General features: G+C 41.6%; 1 protein-coding gene across 2 annotated transcripts in view; it reads right to left on the reverse strand.

The window, feature by feature from the left end:
- Nucleotides 1–27297, reverse strand: part of LOC139694334 (uncharacterized protein ZK1073.1) — a 382170-nt gene that overhangs the window by 161535 nt on the left and 193338 nt on the right. The window contains exon 1 of one of the 2 annotated variants that reach the window (XM_071592834.1): nucleotides 2243–2442. The exons of the other annotated variant lie outside the window; for it this stretch is intronic. Coding sequence (XP_071448935.1) covers nucleotides 2243–2257 — 15 coding nt within the window. The 5' untranslated portion in view covers nucleotides 2258–2442. Of the gene's footprint in view, nucleotides 1–2242; nucleotides 2443–27297 lie in introns of those variants that run through there. 2 annotated transcript variants of the gene reach the window in all.

Here is a 27297-nt window from a genome sequence, read left to right on the forward strand (position 1 = left end):
TTCGAGACTCCGGAATGCTCCAAATAACATGTGGAAAACTGAGCGGCGAGTAGGAACGACTTTGGGTCGGTTTTATCTAACTTGGAGTAGACGACCTCGGAATGTTTGGAACGACGAAAGTAAGGAGAGGACTTGCGAGTCTGATTCTGGAGATGGGATAAGAGCACCGCGGGCAGAGTGAGCAAGATAGCCCGATAGATAGAGAGGCTATGGTAGCGGGTAGGGTAAGACCATAAGACACGCCGAGGCGGAACCAAGATATGGGGTATTCCTACAAAGACCTCACTGATGAATGGAAGAAGCGTTGTCATACCTGATCTGCTAGTCACCTCTATAATATCACGGAAAATTTTCAATACTTTGACGGTATCATCAAAAGACCGTAACATTGCTTAAAGTTATAACTTGTGGGATTGAGAGAAAGGAAAATGCCCGGAAATTCGAGCTTAACTTAAAGGTTATGCTTAACCCAGAATATAGCACCAATATGTGTCGAGAAAAAGCAGAACTGAAAACTAATTTAATGAAGAAGACAAAAATCAATACTCATTCAGTCTCGAAAATACCAACCTTATCGTAAAAAAAGTTTTAATTAAGTGTTAGGAGAAGTTCTAACGCCGTCAATCATGCAGCGAAACGTTTCATAAAGTCATTAGTTCCTTCAGTTTATAATGAAATTCCTTAAGTGGCTTCGGCTTTTGTTAGCCGCATGTTAATACGGTTATAGCACTCCTTGGAGATATAATAAAATGTAGCCAACCAAGACAAGCCGCCACTTAAATTCAATTCATATACTACACGCCCGCACGTGCTAAAGTATCACGCCACGGCAATGTACAAGGCTTACTTGTTATTCAAGAGATTCAACAAAACAAAATATTTTAGAAAAAACGACATCATAAGCATGCATAATAAAAACGTTCAAGGGATGGCTGAGCCAACCGAGGCCCGCAACGAATTCACTCAGCTCTCAGCGGACCAAGAAGACGTTGTGAACATTACCATGAGTGAACAAGAGAGGGGAAGAATAAAAAAAAGGGCGAAGAAGAGAAAGGAGCAGAAACACATTTTTTCCAATATTTGGAGAACTAAGAGGAGATGGGAGGTAGAAATGACGGAGATAAAATGGAGAAACAGCAAAGGAAGAGGTGAATAACGAAAGAGAGGAAGACATCTTGAGAAATATCCAAAAAGTACATTGAAAGATTTTTTTTCGTTTTTTTAGATCACTTTTTTATGATTTCATAAAGCAAAAACGAAGCAGTAGAACAAAAAAGATTAGCTTCTTCCTCAGAGCGGAGGGCAAAGAAAACGGCTACGATCGAGGGAGCAAAATAGGAAAATGCATTAATGTAACAGGTCTCTCCACGTCGTGACGACAAGTATTCTCCCTCCCTGATTCAGAAACTCACCACGGCTAAAGTTCAGCACTGAAAGCACATTACACTATACGTCTTCTTCGATTACCACGACCTACTAACTTCCCGGAGAGAAAATTAGTCTTTCTGGAGACGCCATGCCCCGGGACAAGATTGGAAAAAGTAACTTCAGAGCAACGTAGTTCGTGGAATACACGCATAAGCTGGATAAATAAAATAAGATGTTTAGAATGAAAATTGCCAGGGGCACAACGATAAGAAAACTCTGGAAAATGGAAAGAGCTAATTCAACGGGCATACGTGAAAAGAGTACTTAAAACTTTTTCCTTCACACAGAAAAAATATATCACCTGAATAATGATACTTGTAGTAGCCATTAGGTGGTGACCAAAACACTTAATGACGACAAAGAAAACTAATTTGATCTTCGAATGGAAAAACAAGAGTTAAGCAACAAAAAACGAGCACGATTTCAGCGCAAAAACAGTATGTCAGAGTTAAATAAAGCAAATTTTACAAACATTTTCGAATGAACTCACAAACTAACACGTTTAGCTTGCCTATAAATCCCAAATGTCCCAAGTAAAGGGAGCTCGAGTTCTTTGGAGCGCGCACCACATTTCAACGAGGACGCTTGCTTGAACTTGTGGCGTGAATGAATCCGAAGACAGCCCACCACCAAATACTCCCATGACCCGAACTCCGTGTGGGGAGAAAAAAAAGGAACAGAGGATCATGACCGAAACGTTCACCTACTCCACCGAAACGTAGTACGCTCCACAATCACGTAGGTTCACCTCCCCCTTGGGGACACAGTTGACCGTGCGCGTGACTTATCAGCGTTATATAAGAAGTTCCCCTACCCTGAGATCGGACATGTCCTGGACAGGTATTCCACGGTGAACAGGTGAGCCCCTTTAATCCTCTTCCGGCTGTTGGGGCGGTTTGGGAAATACCTCCGGGAGGCACGCGGACCGCTTCGTGGATTCGACGACGAAGGGAGAGAAGAATGGCGGGAAAGACATCCACTACGAACGCGAGTAGAGAGAGAGACTGTCCTCGAGGGAGACAATCCTGCGCCGAAGGAGATATTCCCTCTCTCCTTCCTCTCTCGCCCCCCGAACAACCCTTACCCCTCCACCCCACACCCCCCGCCGCGACCCCTACACACCTTACTAACCCTCTCCCCTTTCCTCGCATCCACTCCTCGCAATCTGTACATCTACCCCCCCCCCAGTCCCCCAACCACGTGCCCTCCCTTCGCACTATAAAAACCCAACCACCCCTTCTTTTACCATCAAAAAAATAAACCCTCCCCCCATTCTTCCCTTCCACACGCTTCTCCCCCTCGACCTGACTCCACAAGCCCTTCAACGACCAAACTCTTCCCCTCCACAACCAACTCCTCCTTCACAGCTGGGCTCTCCAATCCAGCCTCCCCTCCCCTACCTATCTCCACTTCCTATTCCTCCAATGTCTTCCCTTTACCTCCCTTTTCCACGCGAACAAAAGGGGAGGAGATGGAAAGGAAGGGGAGTTGAGAGAAGGGAAAGGTGCGGAGGGGCCGGGGAAAGATTGAGACGAAGGAATGGAAGAGAGGGAGAGAGAGAGATAGATTTGAAGATAGGGAGGAGGGTGATAATGGACGTAGATGGTAGAAGGGAGAGAGAGAGGGGGGAAGCAAGAGTGCATGGGCAAAGTGGTTAGGGGTGGGAGGGAGAGGGACATGGAGAAGGGGGGAGGGGCGTCGAGGTAGATAGTGGGAAGGAGGGGTGTGGAGGGGAAAGAAGTGGCGTTGGAGAGGTCTTTGGGGCGCAGGGAGAGAGGTACAGGCGAGGAAATGATAACAGTAGCGAGCCAAAGGAGGAGGAAAGATAGAAGAGGAATGAGGAGAGAGTTATGTTGAAGAGAGGCAGGGGAAGGTATTTGGGGATGAGGAAGGGAATAAGGAACCTGGGAAGGGAGGACGGGGAGCATATAGGAAGGAGTTTTGTAGGGGGAAATAGGGAAAGGGTAGGGGCCTCCCCCTCCGCGCCCCGACAAAGGAGGTTGCTGGGTCGTGCGGCTGGAAGCCGAAAAGGTCGGCGTGACGGCCGCGCTCCCTGCCGAGCGGTGCATTCTATTCCCCCCCCAATCGCCCTCCTCCCTACGCGAGCCCCACGCCTCGTTCCTCTCCCATGAAGGTTAAACAATGGGAATGGAGACACACGGTGCGGAAGGGGTCGGGGGAGGGGAGGATGAGGGAGATGTGTTGTTGCAAAATTATGAGATGGATCGAAACGGAATCGACGCCAAGCACTTGCGACAGATTGTTCGATGACGGTAACAGGGTTTTGAACTCCGCGGAGCATCCGGCCGCTGAGCCGCGCGAAGTAGGCGTGGATTCGGATGGAGCGGGGAGTTGAGAGCGTCGCGAGGACTGTAAAAGAGTCCTCCCTGAATCGAAATCTCACACTTATGGAACGGGGGGGGGGGTTAGGGGGACAAACTTGAAGATGCGCCACGTTTTACAAAACCGGGAGTAAAAAAAAAGTTGCTGGAAGTGTTTTTCACCAGGAAAGAATCGATTTCGATCGTGAACATTTTCAAGACACATGCTTCCAAGTAGGAAGAACTCACGACTTAACTGACCCACTGGTCTCTTACCATCGCCATCATTTCCCACTTTTTCCCGGAACCGGAGTACTTCCCGGGATCGTTCTCAGCTTATTACGAGGCTACGTTATTTTCACAGGAAGCGCAACGGCGCACCATCGCACGATATGGACATCAGCTGACTTTTTCACCAATTCTATTTCGGAATCGTTGATGGGAGGAAATAATAAAAAAAATAAAAGCTCTCGCTGACCAGCGCTTCTCCCTTCTCAGACCGTCAGGTACACACATTTATCTGCGGCGAGTGTATTTAAGAGGCTTCGCGTGGCCTCCCCGTCGGTCTTCCACCCAAAACCCCCAATGTCATGATGCCCTCGTCACCACCACAACAAGTCCCATTCCATCTGCCACGAGTCCATCCAGTCTACTTTTTTCAAGCCTCTCCCCCCCAAATCCTTTCCTCCAAAAGCGTCGAACCACGTCCCGATGCAGCCCTCCGAGAGAAACTCTCAATCCTCGACCTCCCGCGCGCCCTCACCCGTCCCTTCAACACCATCTCGGCCACCTTGATCCCACACCAGCCCCCGATCACCCAACCCGGCTCCCTCCGCCCACCTGCCACGTCCTCGGGCCTCCTTCGAAGCCGTTCGAGTTTCTTCTTCTTTCTTTGACGGATCTTTTCAACGGGCGAGACGCGTTGGAAACTTGCCACGAGGGAGTTAACGCTCTCAGCGCAGCAAGGAATTGGAAGTCGAGGCGAGTTTCGCCGCTCCGTCAAGGGGCGGATGGGTCGGCGGGGAATTCGCGATGTCTTGCTTATCAACGAATCATTCAAAAGGCACCACTGAACTCTGCGGAAAGGTGTTTTGGAGTTTCAGTTGACCAAACTAACTATTGAACATGCAATTCCAGGAGACATCTGGCCACGGTTTTTCTTTCAATGCATTGAGATACTTATAACCAGAGGCGACGCTATAGTTTCAATGTATGCCAAATGCATACAAAACATTTGAATGGATCGAAATGTCTCATATTTAATGCAAGAGTGGAATTTTTAGGGTGAAGGTTTCTTTGAACAAGTACTCGACTGACCAATTAAAGAATATCCAAACAAGTTTTGCCGTTGAAATATATTCGGACGGAAAATAATCTTTCTACAAAATGCCAGAAACTTCATGTTTATAAAACTGATAGAAAAACTTTATATTTTATTTTTCACAACAATTCGATAAATTTTGTTTGCTTACTACGACGAAAAATATTCACCGCTATTTTTTCAATAACCCTAAGGTTAAATATATAAAAAAATCGTTTGATTATATGAACAGAAACAGTTCTATATCATAGAGTATTTAGTAGAAACATTCTGTAGTATCAACCTTTAGACGCAAGGACAGAACAAATTCGTCAACAAATATAATTTGCCTCGCCACATTATACTCAATTCCTTCCCTATTTACTCTCAGACCATGCTTAATAACATACTGCGTAGTTTCATGCGTTAAAGTTTTGGAATAAAACACATTAAAGAGCAAATAATAGCACTTTTCCACTACTTAATAAATTATTTATTACTAACCAGGATTCTTTGCTGTACATCTTAAGATCATAGTCATGTTGCAGTACATCGGAACATGGCCGGTAATAATTTTTAACAATGAAAAAGAGCTTTTATTTGCTGATTGATACGGTTAATAATAATGGCACTCTTGAAACTAATGATTACCTTCGCTCGTAAAAAAAAGGACACATTAATTCAACTCTTTCAAAATCGCCGGCACTGCCAGCATCATTACTCTTGCTTCGTGAGCCCAAGCCAACAAGTCTGAAAACTCCCAAAGGTGTGTGTGCGACTTTCATATCTCTTTTGGCAGGAATCAGACGGCTGCTATAACGCCAAGCTTTTACTCTAATTCGGGATACGCTGCACTCTATAGTTAGTTCAGAAATCGAGAAGAAGCATATTAAAAATAACCATGCCCTCGAATGTGTCTCGGCAAATTAAAACCGTAGAACAACTGTCTGCGACGGCCGTACCAGTGCTACTACCTTAATCAATTACTTTTTCGGTTTTTACCGGATAGTTACATACGAAATTGATGTTAAAATATTTTCATAGTATTGAAAAATCCATAAAAAGGAAAAACAATGCACTAAAATCAAATATTTGCTAAAACATCCTGCCGTAATACTTAAAAATAAATAATAAATAACCCGATACATTTAACGCTGAAAATAACGCAAGATTTCTGTAATTCTGGCTGTTATTTTGGTTTCTATGAGTACTTTCGTTGAAGAGATAATTATTTTTTACAATAAAATATTGATGTTGTCTGTCTCTCTTTGTAAATCAATAATATATAGCCATGATTTTACCGTGAAGATAATTGCTAGCACAAATATTCAGATGCCTACCACGGAAGGTTAAACAATTATTTTTTTTAACTTCTACAACACAGTTTCTTTTGGAACAGACTTAAAACACTGTGACGTCCGAATAACATTTGCAGATTTGTCTGTCAGTACTCATTCATATTGAGTACTAGCTTCATCAACTAGTTACAAAAGTAAGTGTGACTTTTTTAATGTTCGCCCTGTGACCCTAAGCCCTCTGTTTCTAGTCCCTCTTCTGACATAGGTACGGCGTGCTTTATATATGCTTTAGTGACCTGGATTGCACTGGTAACCCCCACTGACTCACTAAAAATTGCCATGTGTCATCAAAAGATATTTCTCATATGACGGGATCAGAACAACTTCAAGCGACCGCGCTAGGGGTGAAAATTATTTTTCTATTTTCATTCTTAGTAGCCTCGTATGTTGCCATTATTTCATCCAACCTAAGAGTATCGGCCTTCTTGCCACTAACGACTCCTCTCTTATTGGTAGAGAAGAGTATCGCCATACCGTAGTTCATTTACCTGTAGTTATCATTATCTAAATCATTTGAATTATTTTACAAACATATTATAACTCAAAATTAAGAAAACTAAATTTTTGATAATACATGTAAATGCCTTCGGCCGTCACCCCCTGCCACACACCTTGGCGGTTGCTTGCAGGGTAATAAGTAGCTGTAGGAATTCATCCCCTTGATTAGTACAAACAAAAACTCTTGACGTTAAAAAAATGAGAAAGAGCTTCGACCTTCAGTGACGAATAAGAATGATGAAGGAGTGAACTAAAACTCAAAAAACTGGCATTTCAGTCCTCTCAGCCGAGACGCGGAGGCGCAACACCTTCAGTAATCAACCTGACAAAATCTTCCAGGTGTTTCTTGTCCCTCCCCCACCCAAGACGCGACATATCCCTCCTTCTTCAAGGGACCTGTCCCTAAGGAACATCCACGACGTTCCTTCCTCCACTCCCGTCTCTCGACCATCACGCTCAACTCCTCCCCCGCCCCGCTCCCCTCTACTCCTTCTTCCCTTTCAACTCAGACGGGAACTCGGAAGTCCGCCCACTTCCCTTCCTCCGCACAGTAGCCTCCCACCGCTATCACCTCCCACCGCCCGGGGGAGAAGACTCCCCACGTTCCGCTTCGTCCCGACGTACACCACCTTCTTCTCATCCATCCACTCCCCTTCTCCCACGCCCAATAAAAACAACACCCCCTCCTCATTCCTCTTCGGAGAAAAAGAAGAACTAAGCTTGTCGACCGCGGTCATCCGAGTGACTCTTTCGCCCAGTCAATCCCCCTTTCCGCGCCCGCGGAAACAACGTGCAGGGATGTGCACGACGCGCTGGGGATGTCGCGAAATCGTCGACGTGAAGATGGAGGAAAATCACGTCATCGGTGACGTGTTGCTTTCGGATCGAGGCTGTGAGAACATTTCATGATGAATGAATTCGTTCGTAGAATGAAGGAAGATTCGACACACGATTTTTACGCGTCCTTTCGCTGGACCAAAGGCATATATCTACATTTCCAAAGAACCCTTCAATTCGCTACGAGGGCGTGTGGCGGGGGGAGTTAGCACACCAACTATTCATACATGAATGTGAGTTTCTACGTAAATACAAGTATAAGTTATCTCATACACACAAAAAAATACAGATTCACTTATTCATACCAATCTAAACCATGAAAAGTAATGGATGTGTTTGATTAAATGATTAAATTTTGATTTTGAAATTTTAAAAAAACTCACTGTTTGGGTTCGATTTTGTTCTGGCAGTGTATTTGCCGAGTAAATTGGCGAGCACTTGAAAACTTCAACGACAGGGTCTATCTATCTGATATTATCCCGGACAAATCTACAAATATTATTAAGGTATACTTTCTTACATTAATTCCCTCGTTATCACAAGTAAACTCGAATATTCTGTAACTTTCTATTAGTCTTAATCGTGCCTGCGCTCTTCGTGAATCAAGGGGCACTCCACCTAATTCCTCCAATATACCCATCACGCTTACTCTCTTCTCATAGCAAGGGTCCGTCAGGGGACAAGGGTTTTTTTTAACGATTATCATCATCAAGATTTCGTTCCGAGAATTCCAGCTTCCACACTTACATTTCTCACGCTAATTCCTTGGCTCTTACGTTTAAAGTACCTATTTCTACCCTTGTCCTAATTGTCTGTCCTTTTTCTCTTGTACTTCCTCGTGCCCCTTCCTTTCTAATTGTTCCTTCAATTATGATCATAACAAATCCACCACGTCTCATGGTGCGGTCACTACCTTTGTTGAGCTACAACTCAAGTCGAGGAGAGGGATCTTAAGTCAACTACGGGGCAAAAACAAATACGGCAGAAATATCATTATTATAAGGATATTATCAACGTTTTCGATGCTCGGAATCCGCACCCTATCACCTCGACGATTTTGAATACGAGTTCAAACATTATAAATACGTAATCGCCTACTTTGAATTCTCATCGAATTCACATGTTATTACTATGAGCGCAATGCGTCAGAGGAACTATATTGAATGAAAATCCCACATCGCAGTCAATTCACAGACACACAGCATGTCAAAACCACCGTGACGACGACGACCGACACGGAAAGATAGAGGGAGAGACATCCGAGGAGGCGGGGATGAAAAGTGTGTTGCACGGCGTCACAGTGACGCACGCGCAAGTCCCGCGAAACAGCCGTCGCGATACGCCACCCACGCCCCCCCTCCCCTCCTCCCCCGCCTCTTTCCTTTTCCCCTTCCGTCCCTCCAGTTCTCCCCCATCCCTCCTTCCCAATCCCTCGCCTTGATCCCATGATTCAATCCCCAGCACCAACACAACCACCACTACCTCTCGGTCCTTTCGACCCTCATCAGGGCTGCCAATACACCGGGTACGCGGTTGAAAAGGGAGTGGGAGAAAGACTCTCACGCGAGAGTGTGCTTCTAGTTTTATACGGGCACCCGTTCAATTAAGATGAGGGTTCAAGGGTAAAAGGTTTAAAGCAATCTGATGACTACACATAACAATACTTTGGCGCGTGGGGTACGCGGGCGAGGGAATCGATTCTAACACGGCGTTCGATTCAAAAAAGTAATTCTTGTATTGGCTGTTTGATACCCACATTCCAGCAATGGCGAATGAAAAAACACGGTGAACAACAGCTGGAAATGTGGTCTATTTGTATGAAACATTATTTTGAAAAAAACAGTATCGCATTTTACTTTTATAAAGGTAGATGTATACTTAGAAAACCGTCCAACGGCTATTTTATTTCTTTCACCTCAATAATTTATGAAGCATAAAAACATCAGTTTAGCAAGTACCACTAATTGTAATGTAAATAAATAAGAGGAGTAAGCAAAAGAGCTCTCTAAAGGTTTCGTAAAGACATGAGATTTTAGCGAAATTATTTCGCAGAAATAAAACTTTTAGAGATTTTTTAGGAAGTATTACGCAAAATAAATCAACGGATTTCAATGCAACGATTTCAGAGTTTAAAAATCATTCGACTTCACCGGGATTCGAACCCAGATCCCTCAACAAGGATCCGGGTTTGAACCCCGGTCAAGGCGAATGATTTTTACACTGTGAAATTGTTGCATTGAAATGCACATTAGCGGATGACTCCGTTAAAAGTTACTGCTGCGGCAACTCCCGCAGTTTCTTTGGAATAAAATTAAGGGAGTTGAACAAATCTCTCTTTTGTGAGCCGATTTAAATACTATAGCTGTAGACATGAAAATTCCGATGTTTTATTTAAATTCCATCCATTAAAATGCATTCAAATCGAATGGATGAATCCAAAAAGTGATGGATAGAACCGAAATGCGTGCTGTACAAAACCTTTTATACGACCGATGAAAATTGGCCATGAAATAAAATACTAATAGGAAATCAAGAAATTGAAAGAAAAAGATCTTTCTCTACTTCATAGGAGGATTTTCTAAATGAATACATCGTCAAACTTAATTTAGGCTTTCCAGTAGATGGGAAAATGTAGTTACTGCTGCGGCAACTCCCGCAGTATCTTTGGAATAAAATTAAGGGAGAAAGAAACAGGTCACATGAGAAAATTTGAAGAAACATTGTTCCGTAAAAATTCCATTCCGGAGGGAATAAGTTCATAGCTCGCTGTTTGGCTTAGAGAAGGAAGAAAGAATGACTATGAGGATAAAGCACCTCGTGGATAACAGCCTTGCTGCTGAGAGGAGTCATAATCCAAATCCCCCTCTCAAATTGCGTCCACCTGACGGCGATATTGCCGGCGGCGCGTGCGGCGAACCTGACCCAAGCATTCGACACCCCCCACCCCCGTCGACACCGAGAGATGCAGTTTCGCTCGTGGCGATAGAGAGGGCCGGAGGGTGGTAGGGGAAAGGTGGGGGAGGGGGGAAATGGAGAAAAAAGGTGAGCTAGAGGGAGGGAAAATCAAAATTTTGGGTTGGCAGGGCCGACTCCCACCATCCCCGTCCAATGCCCTCTCGACCAGCACCCTCCCTCACCTCCATCCCTATTCGTTCCCGCTCACACCCCGTTTTCCCCCTCCACCCGAGTGGCTCCGCGGCTCGGGCTACATAACGCTACGAACCCTCGCACAAACACACGGGCGCCATTCCTCGCATTAAGCTCGCTCGCCCCAAGGATGCATCTTTGAAAAGGACGACGGCCGAGGGAGAAGGGAGGATGAGAAAGGAGAGAGCAAAAGTTGGGGGGGAAGGGGGCAGGGAGAGTCGGAGATTGAGTCCTGGAGATGCACGACGGAGGAAGGATGCACGTGCCAGGGGTGGAAAAACTACGAGCCGGGGGGTAGATGGGGGAGGGTGGGTGGGAGAGAGGGAATGAGTCTAAGGAGCGGACCTCGCAATTCAAGCGCCCGGTCTAACAACAAGAAAAAAAAAGTTCCACTCCTTTCTCCGAGGGAAGCAGGGGAAAAAATTCAGAAGACCGCACCCGAGGTCCGTGTCAAGGAACCCGTCGCCCGTTTTAATTCAGGGATCCGTAACGCATGCCTCTCGTCAGCGTCCGCGGCCCCGGAGGGGATAAAAAAATATATATATCTTCTCGCCAGGCGAGGTACGCGCTTTGTCTCCGCCTTAAAATTAGAATCGGACATCAAAGGTGATGGAAACGGATATATTCCCACCTCCCACCGCCACCCCCAACGCCGACCTCGCCGTAAACAGTGCACTCCTGAAACTATTTCGCGATGGCAAATAAAATTTAAGATGATGGTGTAATACCTTCCCCCACCTCCGTGACCCAATTTTAAAAAGCTACCGTTGATGGGGGTTTAATTCGGGTGGAGAGGGGAGACAGGCGAGCCCATTTGCTCCATTAGGGCCAGGTGGGTAATTTTTGGTGGTGGTTAAAATTTCAGAGAGGAAACTTAGGGGGTGGGAGGAAGGAATCCGGCGTCAGGGCTATCTTAAGAGTCTTTAAGATGCAAAAACGACAAACTCACCCACCGTGAAAGGTCGACGAGATCGAAAATCCATTTTTAAAATCTACCCCGAGTGGGATGCAAATTCAGGCCCGAGTTGGGAAGTTACAAAAGCAATCTTTCTCTCGCCTTTGATAGTTATAATAATGAATCGGAAGGCTGGCTGGTGAAGGTAGCTAATTAAACACAACGGATTTCACATACACGCGGGTAGGAGGGATCAGTTCATTTCTCTATACTGCTTCCCGTTCCTGGGAAGATCTGATACCCTGAAAAACGTACGTCGTGGGAAGAAGATGGGGGTGGTCAGAGGCGACGCCATGAATCAAATCAGGACCGACCGCAGTCCAGCGCGCAAATTCGTTGGACTACCGACCTACCTACTATTCTTCGATATAAAAATTTAAAATATTCGCCCTCCAAATCGGAAAGGCCTCACGGACATTAAACCCTTTGGGTCCGGTAATTCCGTTTTTCTCAGTTCCCTCTCCGTACATTCCTCCAGGTTCTTTTACGCTGCCGTCTTACTTTTCCTTACCCAAATATTTATGAAGAGGAAGAGAGCAGGACCAACTTGGAGAAAACGTTTTCCCGCCCGCACCGCAATAGCAAGGCAATTGTTGGCACGGGCTCAATTCCCGTGAGATAGATGCGGGGGGACGCAATTCCCCCAAATAGGGCACAAGCGTTCGAAGTTGTACCGACTGGGGATCCGACAAGGCGCGACCAAAATAAAGGGCCCTGAAGCCCGAACCGTTCCGCCACTATCAATCCAGCGTGAAGGAGAAAGGGTGCGAGGGAAGGAGACAGAGGGAAAAGGGTTGAAGAGGAACGAGGTGACTCCGCCGAGGAAGACGGCAAAGAGTCCCTCTTCGGTGGGAATATAGGTGGGTATAAACCCGTTACATGGTGTTTGAATTAACCGCATAAAAATCAAGAAAGCAGACCTAGGAAGACGAGAGGAACTATGCAAATTTTTATTTCATGCAAGTCGGTCGTTTTTCAAAAGCGCGGAATATTTCAGATCAACCATCTGAGAAAAACTAATAAATGGTGAATAAAACATGAATAAAAAAAACTAGCATCAGCTTTGTTATAAACATTATATGAAGGAACATAATTCTCAATGGGCTTGAATTTGAAATTTTCTTGATTTTCTCGATTAGCATAAATGTATGCATTAGCAGTGGTCAAAGAAATTCGCACAAGGTACGGTTTCCAAATAGGTTTATGAGCTCGACTTGTCTTGTGGGGTTCTAGGCCATTAGAAAAAGAAAGAACCGCATCCTCTCGAAAAGATAGAGTGCTTCAATAACAACACCTCGGCCAGCTGATGACTTTGCGCTGTCCACGTTAATAACCAAAAGCTAAAAGCCCTCAATAAATAAAGCTGCAGGATGAGAAGAAATTTTGCACGGCTCTTGAAAAATCGGTTCCGAGAGCGAGGGCAGACAAGATGAATAGCGCGCGGAATGAAGTGGAAGTCCACTTCCGGATGCACACAAATGGAAACTCCATTCCGAGATTCACGCGCGCCTAAAAGGAAACAAATCCTACCAAATAATTAATTAATTCTGCTGAAAATATTATTCACACAGGCCAATTTTGCGCGTACAAGACCTTCAAATGCCCGACTGATATGATTCCACAACAAATTGAAAGTCGCACGCACTCGTAAAAATTACTAATCAGTAGTACCGATACTCCTCGTCATATTTACCCCAGAAAATATCTAATGATTCAAAATTAAGTACATGCAGAGAAAATGAATGAATATGAAAAATGTGAAGAAATGTAATGCCATCTTACGAAATGCCATCTCACAGAAATACAGGAATATTTTCACAGAGGTATTTTAATGAACTTTGGAGTGTGAGTGTATTATTCCTTCTCATTTAATTCTTGGAGAGCAGCCACGAATTTCCTGGGCTGAAATCATGAAACGAACCAAATCGTATACTCTTTGAAATAATTTAATAATCTCAAGCCGTACGCAGGTAGGTTTTTCAAAATCGAGCCACTGAATACCTAATACCTACTAGCGAGCGCTGTAAGAATATTCTCAACCCATTAGAAATTATGCTCACAATAATATATTAAGATGGATCATTTTTATAATAACGGAATTATAGATAACATCTGAACTTAATATGTCCCATGTGTTCATCAAATAGCGGAGAAAACATAAAACCGATGGAAAATCCAAATTATTTATGAAGATCATCTGAACTCTGAATTAGTACGAAATACCGAGGACGAATTGGTTCTAACGAATACGTAGTTCACCAAATGGTACAGTACGACCGTGGAATAAGTGTTGGAGAGATACCAGCGCCTATGGGCATATTGAAAGGACCTCTGTGCCACACATTGACTGAATAATTGGACATACGTAAGCTATCCGCACGTAGGTTGTTGCGTTTGCTCACTTTGGACCAAAAACGCATTCGAATCAACATTTCCAAAGCCCGGCCGGAGCGAGTGGTTCAAGCGCAACGGTAGAGATTTTTTGCATTGATTCATAACCGTAGATGAAACTCGGATCCACTACTATGCTCCAGTGACGAAAGAAAAGTCAAAACAGTGCACTATAAAGTCCGTAAAAGGCGAAAATTCCATCGGCGGAAGAAAATACCGACTGTTTTTTGGGAGATTCACGAAAGGCAATACGTAATAACGGGAGACTATTACGCATTATTAACTGCCGAGTTGAAGGCAGAAATAGCTAAATAAACGACCGCATTTGAAGAATAAAAAAAGTGTTTTTCCATCAGGACAACGCGGCGGTCGCCATGGCCAAGGTTTTGTTAGGTTACAGAGATTTTCATCGGAATAGGAGGTTATGGTATACGTATACGCCAAATATATTTATTAAAGATATCAACCACCATTCGGAAGGGCAAAAAAAATTAGAGCACCCCTGAAAAAAGGTGTATCGACTCAAACGGAGATTATGTTGAAAAATACAAATAAATTGGAAGAAAAAATGTCTTGTTCATTTGATGGGTGGGAAACTTTTTAGACTACCTTAATAGAGACTGGCTTCCTCAGGGCAAAGTTTGTTCAGAAAATGTGCACATTTTCACACAGTAATGTTTTCACTTACCCATTATCGTCCTGCATTATTTCTGGAGATTTCAATTAAATGAGAAACCTATGATGTTTTTACTCACTTTACCTTTTCCTTTCTACGACAAATGGAATGGTTCGATACCTTATGTAGTTCCGAGTCTCTGGGTTCATTTACAAATTATGCTGAAGATAAAAATTATGGCAAGAAAATAAAAAGGATAACTCGTTCTAGCTAAAGATAATGCCATTGGTGACGCAATGATGACGGATACAAGAGATTAGACTCGCCATATTCTTTGACACCTTGACACGCATGTTCATGAAAATGAAATTAATTGTTGTTTCTCAATAAATGGTGAGAAATATATTCCAATGCTCGAAAGGCTATAAACTCTTACCTGCGATCCACATTTAGCACCGAAGTACGAGGGTCATCCGGAAAGTAGTACCCGTTCGTGAAATAAAGACACAAAAGTAAATATTAACAAACATAAAAAATTTTATTTGAAAGAGGATACTTTAAACTACTTCTCAACATAATCTCCAAGCAAATTAAGGCATTTGTCATAACGTGTGACAAGTTTCTGTATTCCTGCTGCATAGTCCTTCGCCGCCAGCTCATTGAGATACGCGAGGGACCCATCTTGCACAAATTTTTGCATAATGCAGATGGTGTTTAACAATTTCATGAACAATTGTTCGAGAAACATTGGGAAAATGCTCACAGATGTCATCAATTGTGACGCGCCGATCGTTCCTCACGAATTCGTCAACTGAGCTCACCAGTTGGTCTGTAATGACAGACGGTCTCTCCGAACGCTCATCGTCGTGTGTGTTCCCCCTCCCCATGTTGAAGTTGCGACACCACCGCCGAACAGACGACTCGTCCATTACATTGTCTCCATACACCTCCTTTAATTGGCGATGAATATCACATGGGCGAACGTTTCTTGCATTGAGGAATTTAATCACTGCCCTCACTTCACAACTGGCGGCGTTCTCAATTTTTTTAAACATTGTAAACAATCACAGAAACAACACAGGCAATGCTAGCGTCACGCAACTTGGCTCAGAGAAGGCAGACAAGCCACTGAAGCTATCTGACCTCGTCCAGCGGCTACTCGCGTCGTCAGCACTTCATGCGGCACGAACGGGTACTACTTTCCGGATGACCCTCGTATATGTTCTTAGTTACACACTCCGCGGTTTTACAGACTTTGTTGGATAATTAATATGCACTTATTGAAAAATCTATTTCATCTACATCAATACCCTGCAAGCCACCAAAAAGGTGTGTGGCAGGGGGTGCAGCACCAGGAGGAAAGGGTAAGGGATGAGGGCGTTAGGGTTTATTTAACTTCCTCCATATCATATTCCTTGAAAAATGGTCCACATGAGCTTCTTTTGTAAATCACCGGATACGTTTTAAACTGTATCATACCAAACAGAAGAACGACAGAGGACCCAGAAGGATTTTTTCCACGGAATTTTCCCAAACGGAAACACGTTTAAACGCAAAATTTTGAAAAAAAATACGCATATATAATAGAATCAAGGTCTTTGGTACATGAGATAAAATTTTGAGGTACAAAGCCTATTCTCTACACTAGATCTTGTTAAAAATATTGAAATTCATTTAAAACGATGAATCGGGTATACACTAAGGATGGTAAATCATCATAAATAAAAGAGGCTCACCGAGGGGAAGCCAGATGGAAGCAAAGGTAAGGATCATGCAAAGAAAAACATGGATGCGCATCTTGGAGACGGATATGGATGCCAAATTTGCAATAAGAATAAAAGGATGACAATGAACTGTACAAAAGGTCAAGATTAAAATGAGCTTGTAGCGCAATGTCGATGATGACATTATTTTCAACATTCAATATAATGCTCCAACGTTATCCCCCACACTTTTTGTAATTCGACCCAATTTTGATACTTGGTTAAGTTATGTCTCTCTCACTCTCAATATTCTGCCGCATTATAATGGCATGCGTTAGCACCGTTTACATTTAATAAATAAACAAGATGCTACCTCTATTAACAAGAATTTCTCCTTCGAGTTCGGTTAAAAGAAACATCCCAACGAGCACACAGAGCCCCCTGTGTACGCGGGACATCTGATTCGGCCCAGGGCGGAAAGAGGGTACTTCGTCCCAGCTTTAATTAAACACGGGCCGCTCGGGAAACTCGAGAGCAACCTCCGATCTACGACACCGTCACCAATTATTCCGCTCGCAAAAAAATAAACCGATCGATTTTTACAGGTAAGAGACGCGGTAACATGTAACGACGGGAAAAAAATGCGAACGACCTTTTTCACATCACCGAGGTCGTGTTTTCCGTGATTAATTTGAGTGCCCCAAATGGTAAAGAGGAACTGCGATCAATAATATTGAAGGAAAAATTGAAGGAAGAGTACAGGAAGGAGATCATTTACGGCTGTTTTCGGTATGAAATTTGGAAATCTTTCGAAGTCAGGGAAATCTACTTTATAGTGTTTCTGACGCCGATTCTCCCATCACTTTCCCGGCGCTGACATTCCCTTCCTTTCTTCTCTTCTCCCCAATCGCAAAGCTTTTTCATTCTCTTTTCTCCTGCAACTCACCCTTCCCCTTCACTGCAAAAAAAATCCCTCCCCTCTTCTCCAGTGAACCTCCCCCTCCCAAAGAAATTCGCTCCTTTGAAGAATTTTTATTCTCGTTCATTTATTTTGCAAGATATTAATTATCAGTTATTAAGGAATAATACCTTTCCTCATCTACCGCAACGAATTCCTCGTCGAAAATATCTTTTCATACGTTCTCCCTGAAAATCACAAAGAATTCCCATAAAATACGACTGAGCAATAAATATCGGGAATGAAACATTTCTAGTTCCTGAGTAACTCATTACAGGTCGCTCAAGATTCAATGTGCATTAGTTTTCTAGTCCATCGAGTGTTAGAGCTATCAAGAGGGACTCGTAGAGAAGGGAAGGTTATGTGAATGGCGGAGTGATATAGTATTATATTCCAAGATTTATTTTGGCCTGACACGAAAGGACGTTACGTTAATATTGGCACATATAGCCTAAAACACTAAATACTGTGTGCTAGCTATAGATGCTATACCTACTACTATACTAAAATGTATAATTAATTCTATATACCTAAAACCATGCTTTGACAATGTATATTTTTACTTATTTTATTCTTCGGTATTATCTACATTATTATCGTTAACTTCAAATTCTTGTCAAAATTGAAACAGCAACATAGTTTAGGACATCAATAGGCGACAAAAACAAGAAAAATTCTGGCCATTTTTTCGTTTTATTTCTCATGAAATATCTACAAAATTCAGATAACATGGTACTATCTCCATTTTACATAAGCCATTTAACCATTAAGTAGAGATTCATTGCCTTCGATGTACAAGAATCAATCATATTTATTTTACCCAGTGATAAATGTCCATGTAGCAAATTACACTTCTTTATTCCCTGGTCAGAAATTTGGCATTATCATCAGGATATTATCAGCTCCTTAATAACGAGTACCCAATCCACCGTTTTCCTGATCATCTGACAAGTAAATGTGTATTTTAGTAAAAAAGAGAAGTCAAAATTATCATTTCGGTCTTAAGCATCAGAAAATTCATCATTCCAGTAATTAAAATTATACCTATACCGGTTTTATGTCAAATAAAACCACAGATAGGGATCAAACAAGACAATTTATAATCAATGCCGTCGATGGCGCCTATCATAACATATTAATAATTACATCGCACGTTTACGTTGCTTTGGATTTCTTTACAATACGGAGGAGGTCTTCACACGGTAAAATGTCAGTTCTTTAACAAAGAAACCAAATATTAGCTACTTGAACGCGTGTAGTCTATGTCATAAAAATAAAGTTGCGATGCATATCCTGTTCTAAGGGAAATTAAATATTAATGTTTCTTTTTTAAACGAGGGAGTGTATGCTATTACAGCAACGATTACGAGTACATAGACTTTTTACTGAATTGCCTCATATTTCCATTACTACGACATTAATTTTTCTTCAAAATCAAAATTAACAGGTGTACTGAAGCTGGATATGTAACCGTTAGATAAGCGATGTAGGGAAAGGAAAAGAAGGTATGCTAGATGGAATGAAAGGATCTCTCTCCACCCTCTCCCCCCCCCCCTCTCACTCTTCTCAATCCCGAATTAAACGAAGAAGCCTTTAGGTTCTACCCCCATACTTCCTCTCTGGGCCTCATTCACATTCCTGCGTTGCACACCTCTCGCTTACAAATGTTGACGAATACGTCAGCTTTAACGACACTGATGGTTTACGCTTCAATATCGGGCGATAACCGGTGGTCAAATGCCAGGTAAAAGAACGAGAGAAAATATGAGGTACACTTGGCACCAAATTTGCTCGATGGGTTAAAATATTACGTTGCCAAAAATCAACTTTGATCCTTTTACAGCTAATATCCTCCTCAATTGTACCCTCCTCAATCGTACCTCATTCAGTGTCTCAAGTCTTTTCGGCGTGCGAAGTCAAACCTTATAAATGCTTCTGTCATTAAATACCGTTTGTTATTTACATAAGGGACTCGAAATATAATAATTAACCTTGGAAAAGGTTATATCGTAACACAAGAACGTCTGAATTTAGAACAGTGAAATCATGAAATTCTTAATGCCGAATTTTAAAGTAAATACTTGTCCATACGGAGCAAAATTACTATCATGCCTTCAAATAGGAACCGGCTTTTGTACAGCCACTCACGTAAACCCTTCGATCACACTTTTTTGTCAAATATGAATTGGAATTGAGACAAAAATAACTGGAGTCTTTAATATAGCGAATAAGTATTGAATGACAAAAAGTAAATTGTTGATTAAGTTTCATTGATGAGATCCGACGGATGTCCACCGTATAATAAACTTCGGAAAAATAACTGCATGACGTCCACGAAATTCGAGTTCCAAGAGGGATGCTAACTAGTGAGTTTTTAAACACCATGCCGAACAAATTGATTTTAAATGCAGTATCTAATTTAATATTGAAATGAAAAACAACCCGGTAAACGGGTAAGCTAGAAGGCATATTTTCCACGATAATACATAAAGGAATAAAATACATAAAAATAATAAATAATAAAATATAAGGCACTCCATAGATGTTCTCTAACGCTTTCATAAAAACCCTTCATCTATAATTAATTTTAATTATATAATTCAATTTTTGCCCTATTTTCTTACCTTATGGATCCTTTCAGTGTATATTAATTTATTATAGATAACAATGAAGGAGATATATGTTATTGAAATAACGTACGGGCATAGAATTTAGGCATGAAAGGTACACTAAATTTTAATTATTTGAAAAACTTCTTGTCGTACAGATATTGATTTCATGACAAGCTGCTTAATTAAGACTCAGCGATACGTAAAAACATTCCAGATGCAAAGGAAGCCTTGCTCTTTAAAACGTAACGACGAAATCAATGCCGTATCATAGAAGTGTCGAACAACGGCGCCAAATTAAGACATTCAATAAACGAGGATTTTGAATATAAATTGTAGTCACGCAATCCTATGCTCATACTACTAGGATATTTTTATATATTACAATTATGCGTAAAAAATAAATAAATTTAAAGGACTTTTTTATGCGCATGATTATTATGAAAAATACACCAGTAGCCATGGAGAGGGATTTCAAAAAAGATATAAATTGGATTTAACTGCTCACAACTTGGACACAAAAGCACCAATGATCCTCTGCACAGAAATCAATCTATCGGTAGAAACTAGAACAAAAGCTTGCACATCAAGAGCGCTGGTATGAAAAACTCTTGTCTAATGTTGGACCAAACCAAAAGATAATGCAAGTACCAGTCACGCTTTTTAGGTGTTACTGTTATTTTATAAATTTTAAAAATATTTTTTGGGTTTATTTAATTTCATCACAGGTATCATCAATACATTTTTATCCCAAAGAAATCTTTAGGTATGCAAACATGTCACCGCTATAGTTTTCACAAACTGCCATTTCTGTAACTGGAAATGTACATTTCCCGCAATATGAAAAAATAATTCTTCATTTATGGCTGTTGAAGAGCTTAGGGTATAAACCACGCCAATTCAACATTATATCCTATACCTACATCCCACAGAAGTATTGAGTGCAAACGAAAATTTACATCGAACTCAATAAAGTTTCGAGGGTCAAGGAAAAAAGCTTACGAGTACTGGAGCTACACGCATTGGTGGCCACAGATAGTACAGCACTACGTGACTTTCAGCAAGCCTACCAAACGAGACGACTTTCCAGTTTTATGTCCCGCGAGTCAGAGAAAAAGAGAGAAATGGGGAACAAGGGGCTTATATAGGGCGTCGATGGATTTTAACTGATTCGTACGACAAAGCATTAACCACATTACCGCTTTTGTCGCGGCATACTTTTTTTATTTTCACAGTCGCACAGAGCCCAAAAATACGACGAAAACCAATGGGACAGATGCTTAAGCCGCTTAAGTTATTGAGAGCCCCGAGCATTCCGTAAGATGGCCGATCGATGCCGCAAGGGAAGAAGAGGGGGAGTATTGCGTTATGGCGTCATCCCTGGTTAAAAGGCCAACGAGTTCAATTCGACGTCGCTCCGTCCACCGACGCCCTGTAGATAGCGGAAAAGGCACATAAACAGATTGAGTGTGCGCGATGTATCCTGTCTTCCCATGAATGGCTTACGTCCGAACGTAATAAATGTGAAATTCAATGATTTCCACTTCTCTTTCTACGTCACCATATCCTAGAGATGCATTAAAATATTTATTTCACGCAAACGGTCCGCGAAATAATATTAATGTTCGCAAAAGAAGCGTTACATTTAAAAAAAAAGTTAATAGGAGAGAAATACGAGTATGTAGCTATTAATTTCCGAGAAAATGTCCCTGAGAATTCGCAAACAAAATATTGCTAATTCAAAGTCGGCTCAATAAGTATCCTCGCAAGGTTATAGGTAATCCTTATCAACCTTATAAAACCTGGAGATTGCAGAGTATAGCTTATGTTTTAGCGTATTTTGATTGGATATATTCCTTTAAAACATAGTCTTCATCAAACTCTTAAGTCAAAGCTCGAAGAATGAAAAGTCACAATTAAAACTTAAAAAAGAAGCTTAACGTACCCAATGCATTTCGCGTTCTTAAAGGCTCGATGGAAATCTTCGCGTTGGGAAGAACATTTTGGGAATACTCATGAATTCCCAAAAGCTTCTTTCCGTAATATTGCTGGCGATTTCGCATGTCTCAAATGTGTACAGGTATTCTCCTAAATTTTCATTGGGTAACCTTAGATAACGTATGAAATAAACCGATACTATATATTTTAGGATAGCTATGCTTCATGCTACAATAAAGTGGGAAAACCCTCATTTCGTAATGTAGCCTCTTGGACTTGATTCGAATGTGAATTTATTACTTTTTATTCAGGAGTAAAAGAAAAAAAATTGACATGATTCTTATCTTGTCATATCTATATTGATCTTCAGTGCTAAATGCGTTTTATGCAGCATCGTGTACGCTTTATCCATGCAAACAATTACATGAGGTCAGAATCAGCTTTCAACGCCTTTCGTAACAAGTTTATGCCAACTAATACTAGAGGAATTGTGCTCCTGTAGCCGAGGTGTATTGGGCGACTATCATCTATTTCTTGTATAAAATGCAAATGTCACGCTTATTTGACTTTCTGTAGGGAAGATCAAAGAGTATACCTGTCTAAGGCACTTGAAACAGAATTCAAAGCAATCCAGTTGCAGGGGGTTAAAACCAAAGATAAGGAAATGCCATTGAATGTAGAATACAGAGTAGGGATTATGCTCCCAAACGTCGCGTTATCTACGTGAGGATTTTCAAAGGGATCGAAGAATTGCTCCCACAGAAAAAGGAACTTTTCATTCGAACGTTAAAAAAGCTACCACGGTTACAACAGAACTGGGTTTTGAAAGAGCTCGCAGAGCCCTGAAGCGGCTGATCCTCAAAGGGGTATTCTACGCGTGATAGTCTAAATGAGAAGGGATTCACGAGGAATTCACCCACGACAGCATCTGGAAAAGTTATCATCGGAAGCTTTATCCCGAAGGCCTGGCGAACTTGAAATTGAATCGGGGGAGCCTGGCGTACCTATTTGTGAAGAGTTCATTTCAGACTTTTTACTCTATTTTCTAATCATTGCAGGGACAATCACGTTCCCGAGCATATACTATAAGAGTAGAATGTTCGCCAAATTAATATTCGCCGACAAATCCAAAGAAATAAATGTGTTAGTATTACTCAGATGCGTAATAATTTCAATAGTTTCAGATAGCTACATGCATTCAATGGCGATTTTAAATAGGTTTAATAACATTTGAAAAAGTGGCGAAACATGATTGAGTTATAGTGCAAATTTATTATTCGAAATACATTAATAGATGTGCATGTTATGACGCTTTCAAATTTTCAACTTAGGAAGGCCCTACTACATTCCTGAGTAGCTTCTAATAATATTTTTTAAGTACCATTTCCAAACAAGAAACCTCCAAAAGAGCTTGATTAGTTTTTGCTTTCTTAATAATGAATGCTTGAAACAATAAATTTCATCAAGTATTACAACTTACAGTTGGTATTTGTGCCATTAAAATAGGTTTTCTATTGGTATTATCCATCCAAACGACAAAAACGTCTTTTGTAAGGACGAAACTACCAAGAAAAACTCTTTAAATACCATTTTCATTTTTCAAAATTTTCAGGAAGTATTTATAGTATAAAGTTTAATTGGAATTTTTAAATCAGTAAAATAATGAAATTTTGACCTGAAATCAAAAATGAAATACACCATACGTACAAAAAAACATTCGGTCTCATTACAATAAAACTGAAATGCATTGTTTTTCAGGACCATATAGTAAATATATAAGATGCGATAACAGTATCTTACGACTAAGTCGAGATTCTCTTCCAAACATTTCTTCGGGTATTAGAGATAATTATATTGATTATTTGACTATTTCGCGTCTAAGTCTCTACATGGAAGAAAAGCCATGTAAATGACTAAACGAACATTTAGACACTACTCACATTTTCCCTTAAAAATACTCGGCCTTAAGCTATGGATGTTTTTTCCCTTCCCCTAAAATCCAATTGATGCAAACAATTTAATGCATGCTCACTTAAAATACTGAATTTAGTAGAACATTTATTACACATATGTACACTAAAAGTATGCAACAACATTATGACGTACCCAAGTGCGGACGGGACTCAAACAAACGGCCTTTGGGTTGGCTACCAATCTATCGCGATCAATTTCTGTACAGAATAGTCATTAACTGGCATGATACTCACCAGTCTAGAGATATGCAATTAAAACAGGGTACTCAGCTGATATCACAGATATTTTAAAGTGATTCCAGCCGAATAGGTTCCGGTTTTTCCATTCCAGTTCCTCTAAAACACACAAACTTGAAATAATGGATAGTTACACGTCTAGGGAAGAGGTAAAAGTTTACGCGATATTACTACATGGGAACTAGACCAGATGAAACTTCGACGATGATTTCATCGGTGAGACCCGAGGTGGGGGAGAGAGGAATGAAACTGAGACATATACGGGCAAGTAAACGGTCGTGGGAAGGGTCGATTCGTAGCAAATAATAATGCAATATTCCACTGTGCATAAAATATACGTAAAAACCTAGGTCAAATACTACTAACCTATCTTGTTCGTCTTCCATAACATCGCCCCTGAATCCACAATATTAATGGTTAAGCAGAGGAACGAAATTAAGCAAACGCCTTCGAGAGAGAGAAGAGAGGTGAGAGCCGGAAGGAAGAGGGGGCACGCCAAGGAGTGGGATGGGGGAGAGAAGAAGGGGAATAAGTGAACCCGAGAAGTAAAGAGTTGTGAAGGGAGAAGAATGAATTCCGAGAACGAACAAAAACGTCCGCTGAGTGGAGAGAGCGAAGAAGGACCCAGCCGCGCCTCGCGCGCTTGATCGTACGAAAATAGAAACGAAGGCGTAGCCTTAGCGAAAGGTAGAGCAGGCCATCACGAGGGTTCACGGCATCACCTATTCACGCCTGCGATATTAAGTTCTGCGAGGGTTCGGGTGGTGGTGAGGAGGGACGAGGGGCGTGGTCTGTCCGGTGTAAGAGAGAGGGCCCCCAAGTTCCTGGGAGGCGTGAGGGAAGGGGGGGAAGGAGACTCCGGGCGCAGATCAAACAATGGTGGTGATATTAGAGAGGGGTCCCAGCTGGGCGAGAGTAATGGGTCAAAGGGCGCCGGAACGGAGAGAGGGGCCGAGGGCAAGCAACGGGGTCCGCGGAAGGAGGGGAGCGGAAGGTTTGTTTATTTTTTTTAGGTGGGATGAGGGGTGACACGTGAACGGGCGAAGGCGAGAGAGAAAATTGAGTCTGTAAAAAATCGTGGGGCATTTATTGGATAATAGAGGAAGGAGTCCGCGGAGTGTTCGACTTGCGCGTTGAGTATGATATGCAGGGAAATAAAATTAGGAAATTAGAGTGGGCCAAAATGAATGTACACATCTCTAGTCAATGTCTCGTATTAACTTTTATCGCGCCTAAGTTGAAGCCGTCCCGTAAATATTGACTTAACAGCACCCACCCTAACGATGAACGACATAGTTCTTCGCGCTCTCCAGACTGATTTTAAAGAAAAAGAATGCACGAAAATAGATTAAGAGGCATATCAAACAATTTTCATTTTAAACTCTAGCATTTTACATTGTTTACTCACGTGTCCCTGTGGATTAATATTCCAGAATCGAAGGCCGCATAATATTGGGGAACCAATTAAAGCTTCCCGAGAGTCAATTATGATTGCATAACATACCCTATGCCATAGCTGTTTAATAATAAAAGTATTAAAATGTGGAGTTAAATGTCATGAATTCCACAATAAAGTTCCGCCTTGATAAATATCCGGTAAATTTTTTCGAAGTCTAACGGAAAGAATACCTGCCTGTTTGAAAAAATAACTTCGCCAATGGCAAAGCATATCACCGTGATATTACAAAACCTGGATGTCGCAACAGAAAATTAATGCTCTAACCACATACTTCGCCAAAGTACGTAAATATAATCGACTATAAAGTACCTCCTGATGAAATAGTTTCACTACGGGACGCGTTAGTTTCAAAGTAATACTTAAATCCATCTTCCCGTGGTTTGCGGGCAATGTTGGTCGATGTAATTTCCTGAAAGGCAGCGACAACGGACGCCAAAACACTCTCCGACCCTCGTGAGTGAAACCCTGGAAGGGAGCCGTCCCCCTAAATCTAAAACAATGAAACGACGAAACCTAATGTAGGAAAATAACGCGTGGGGAAATATATTTTTGGGACTGGAGTGGACACAATGGATCGTTCCGCGAAAGGAATCGATTTGGAAATGGAAAGGCACATATGAAAAGATAACTCTCTTCTCACTCGCATTCCTTCCCCTCCCCCCTCCACTCTCAGCGCTCTCTCCGTCTGCTCACAAATGGGTTTCCCATGGATGCAGTGTCCTGCTGAAGGACGGCCTTTCAAACCCCCGGGATGTGGAACCAACAGAAAATTCTCACTTTCTTTCCTCTCAAGGAGAGTGAAACCCATACGGATGTGTTAAAAGGAATAAGAGGTAATTAAATAAGTTGGTATTTTTCCGTGTGTGCATATACTATGCCTACATATACATAATCGCGCTGTTTACTCGTCTCATAGAGACAGCCACCAAGTGATAAATGAGCAAATGTTGGCGAGGAGGAATCATAAATACTGATAACTTAGCATAGGGCACGGGGAAACGGTAACACATTCGTGGAAAAATATATGGAAGGCAAGAAATAAAATTCAGGTAAAATTGTCGCCATTTCTTTAAAAATTGTACTCCTGTTTCTGTGGAAGTAAGAAAATAAAATTCGCAATCATGCATTGAAGTCCTAAAGCTTTACTCATAAAATAAAATTTCGTTCATACCAAACTGGGCGAAATATTTGAGCTAGAAAAACGAAACGGATAATATATAGAAAAATATAAAACGTATGTTCTTTTTGTCATCTGAAAATAAGATGTGAGCGAATTTTTCAGAAAGAAGAAAACTGCTCTAAAATTAATAAAATTAACTTTAAAAAATTCTTAAAGAAATACTGCATAGAAACAGTGATGTGACACTAACTAAATTCATACAAATGCGTTGAAAGGAAGCAAAGGATCTTAAAAAATTAAAAGGGTCTCATTCGAATAAATGGACATTTACAATAAAGTAGGAATGGATGAATAATTGGAGAGAAACCCGGAAAGAGCGATATTAAAAACTGAAAAAATACTCTAAAGAAGTAAGATATTTTGACCTTATCCAAAGGAGGGTATACGTC

Source organism: Hetaerina americana, unplaced genomic scaffold (assembly GCF_022747635.1).
Source record: "Hetaerina americana unplaced genomic scaffold, ioHetAmer1.1.p SCAF_5, whole genome shotgun sequence".
In the NCBI taxonomy this organism is placed as follows: Eukaryota; Metazoa; Arthropoda; class Insecta; order Odonata; family Calopterygidae; genus Hetaerina; species Hetaerina americana.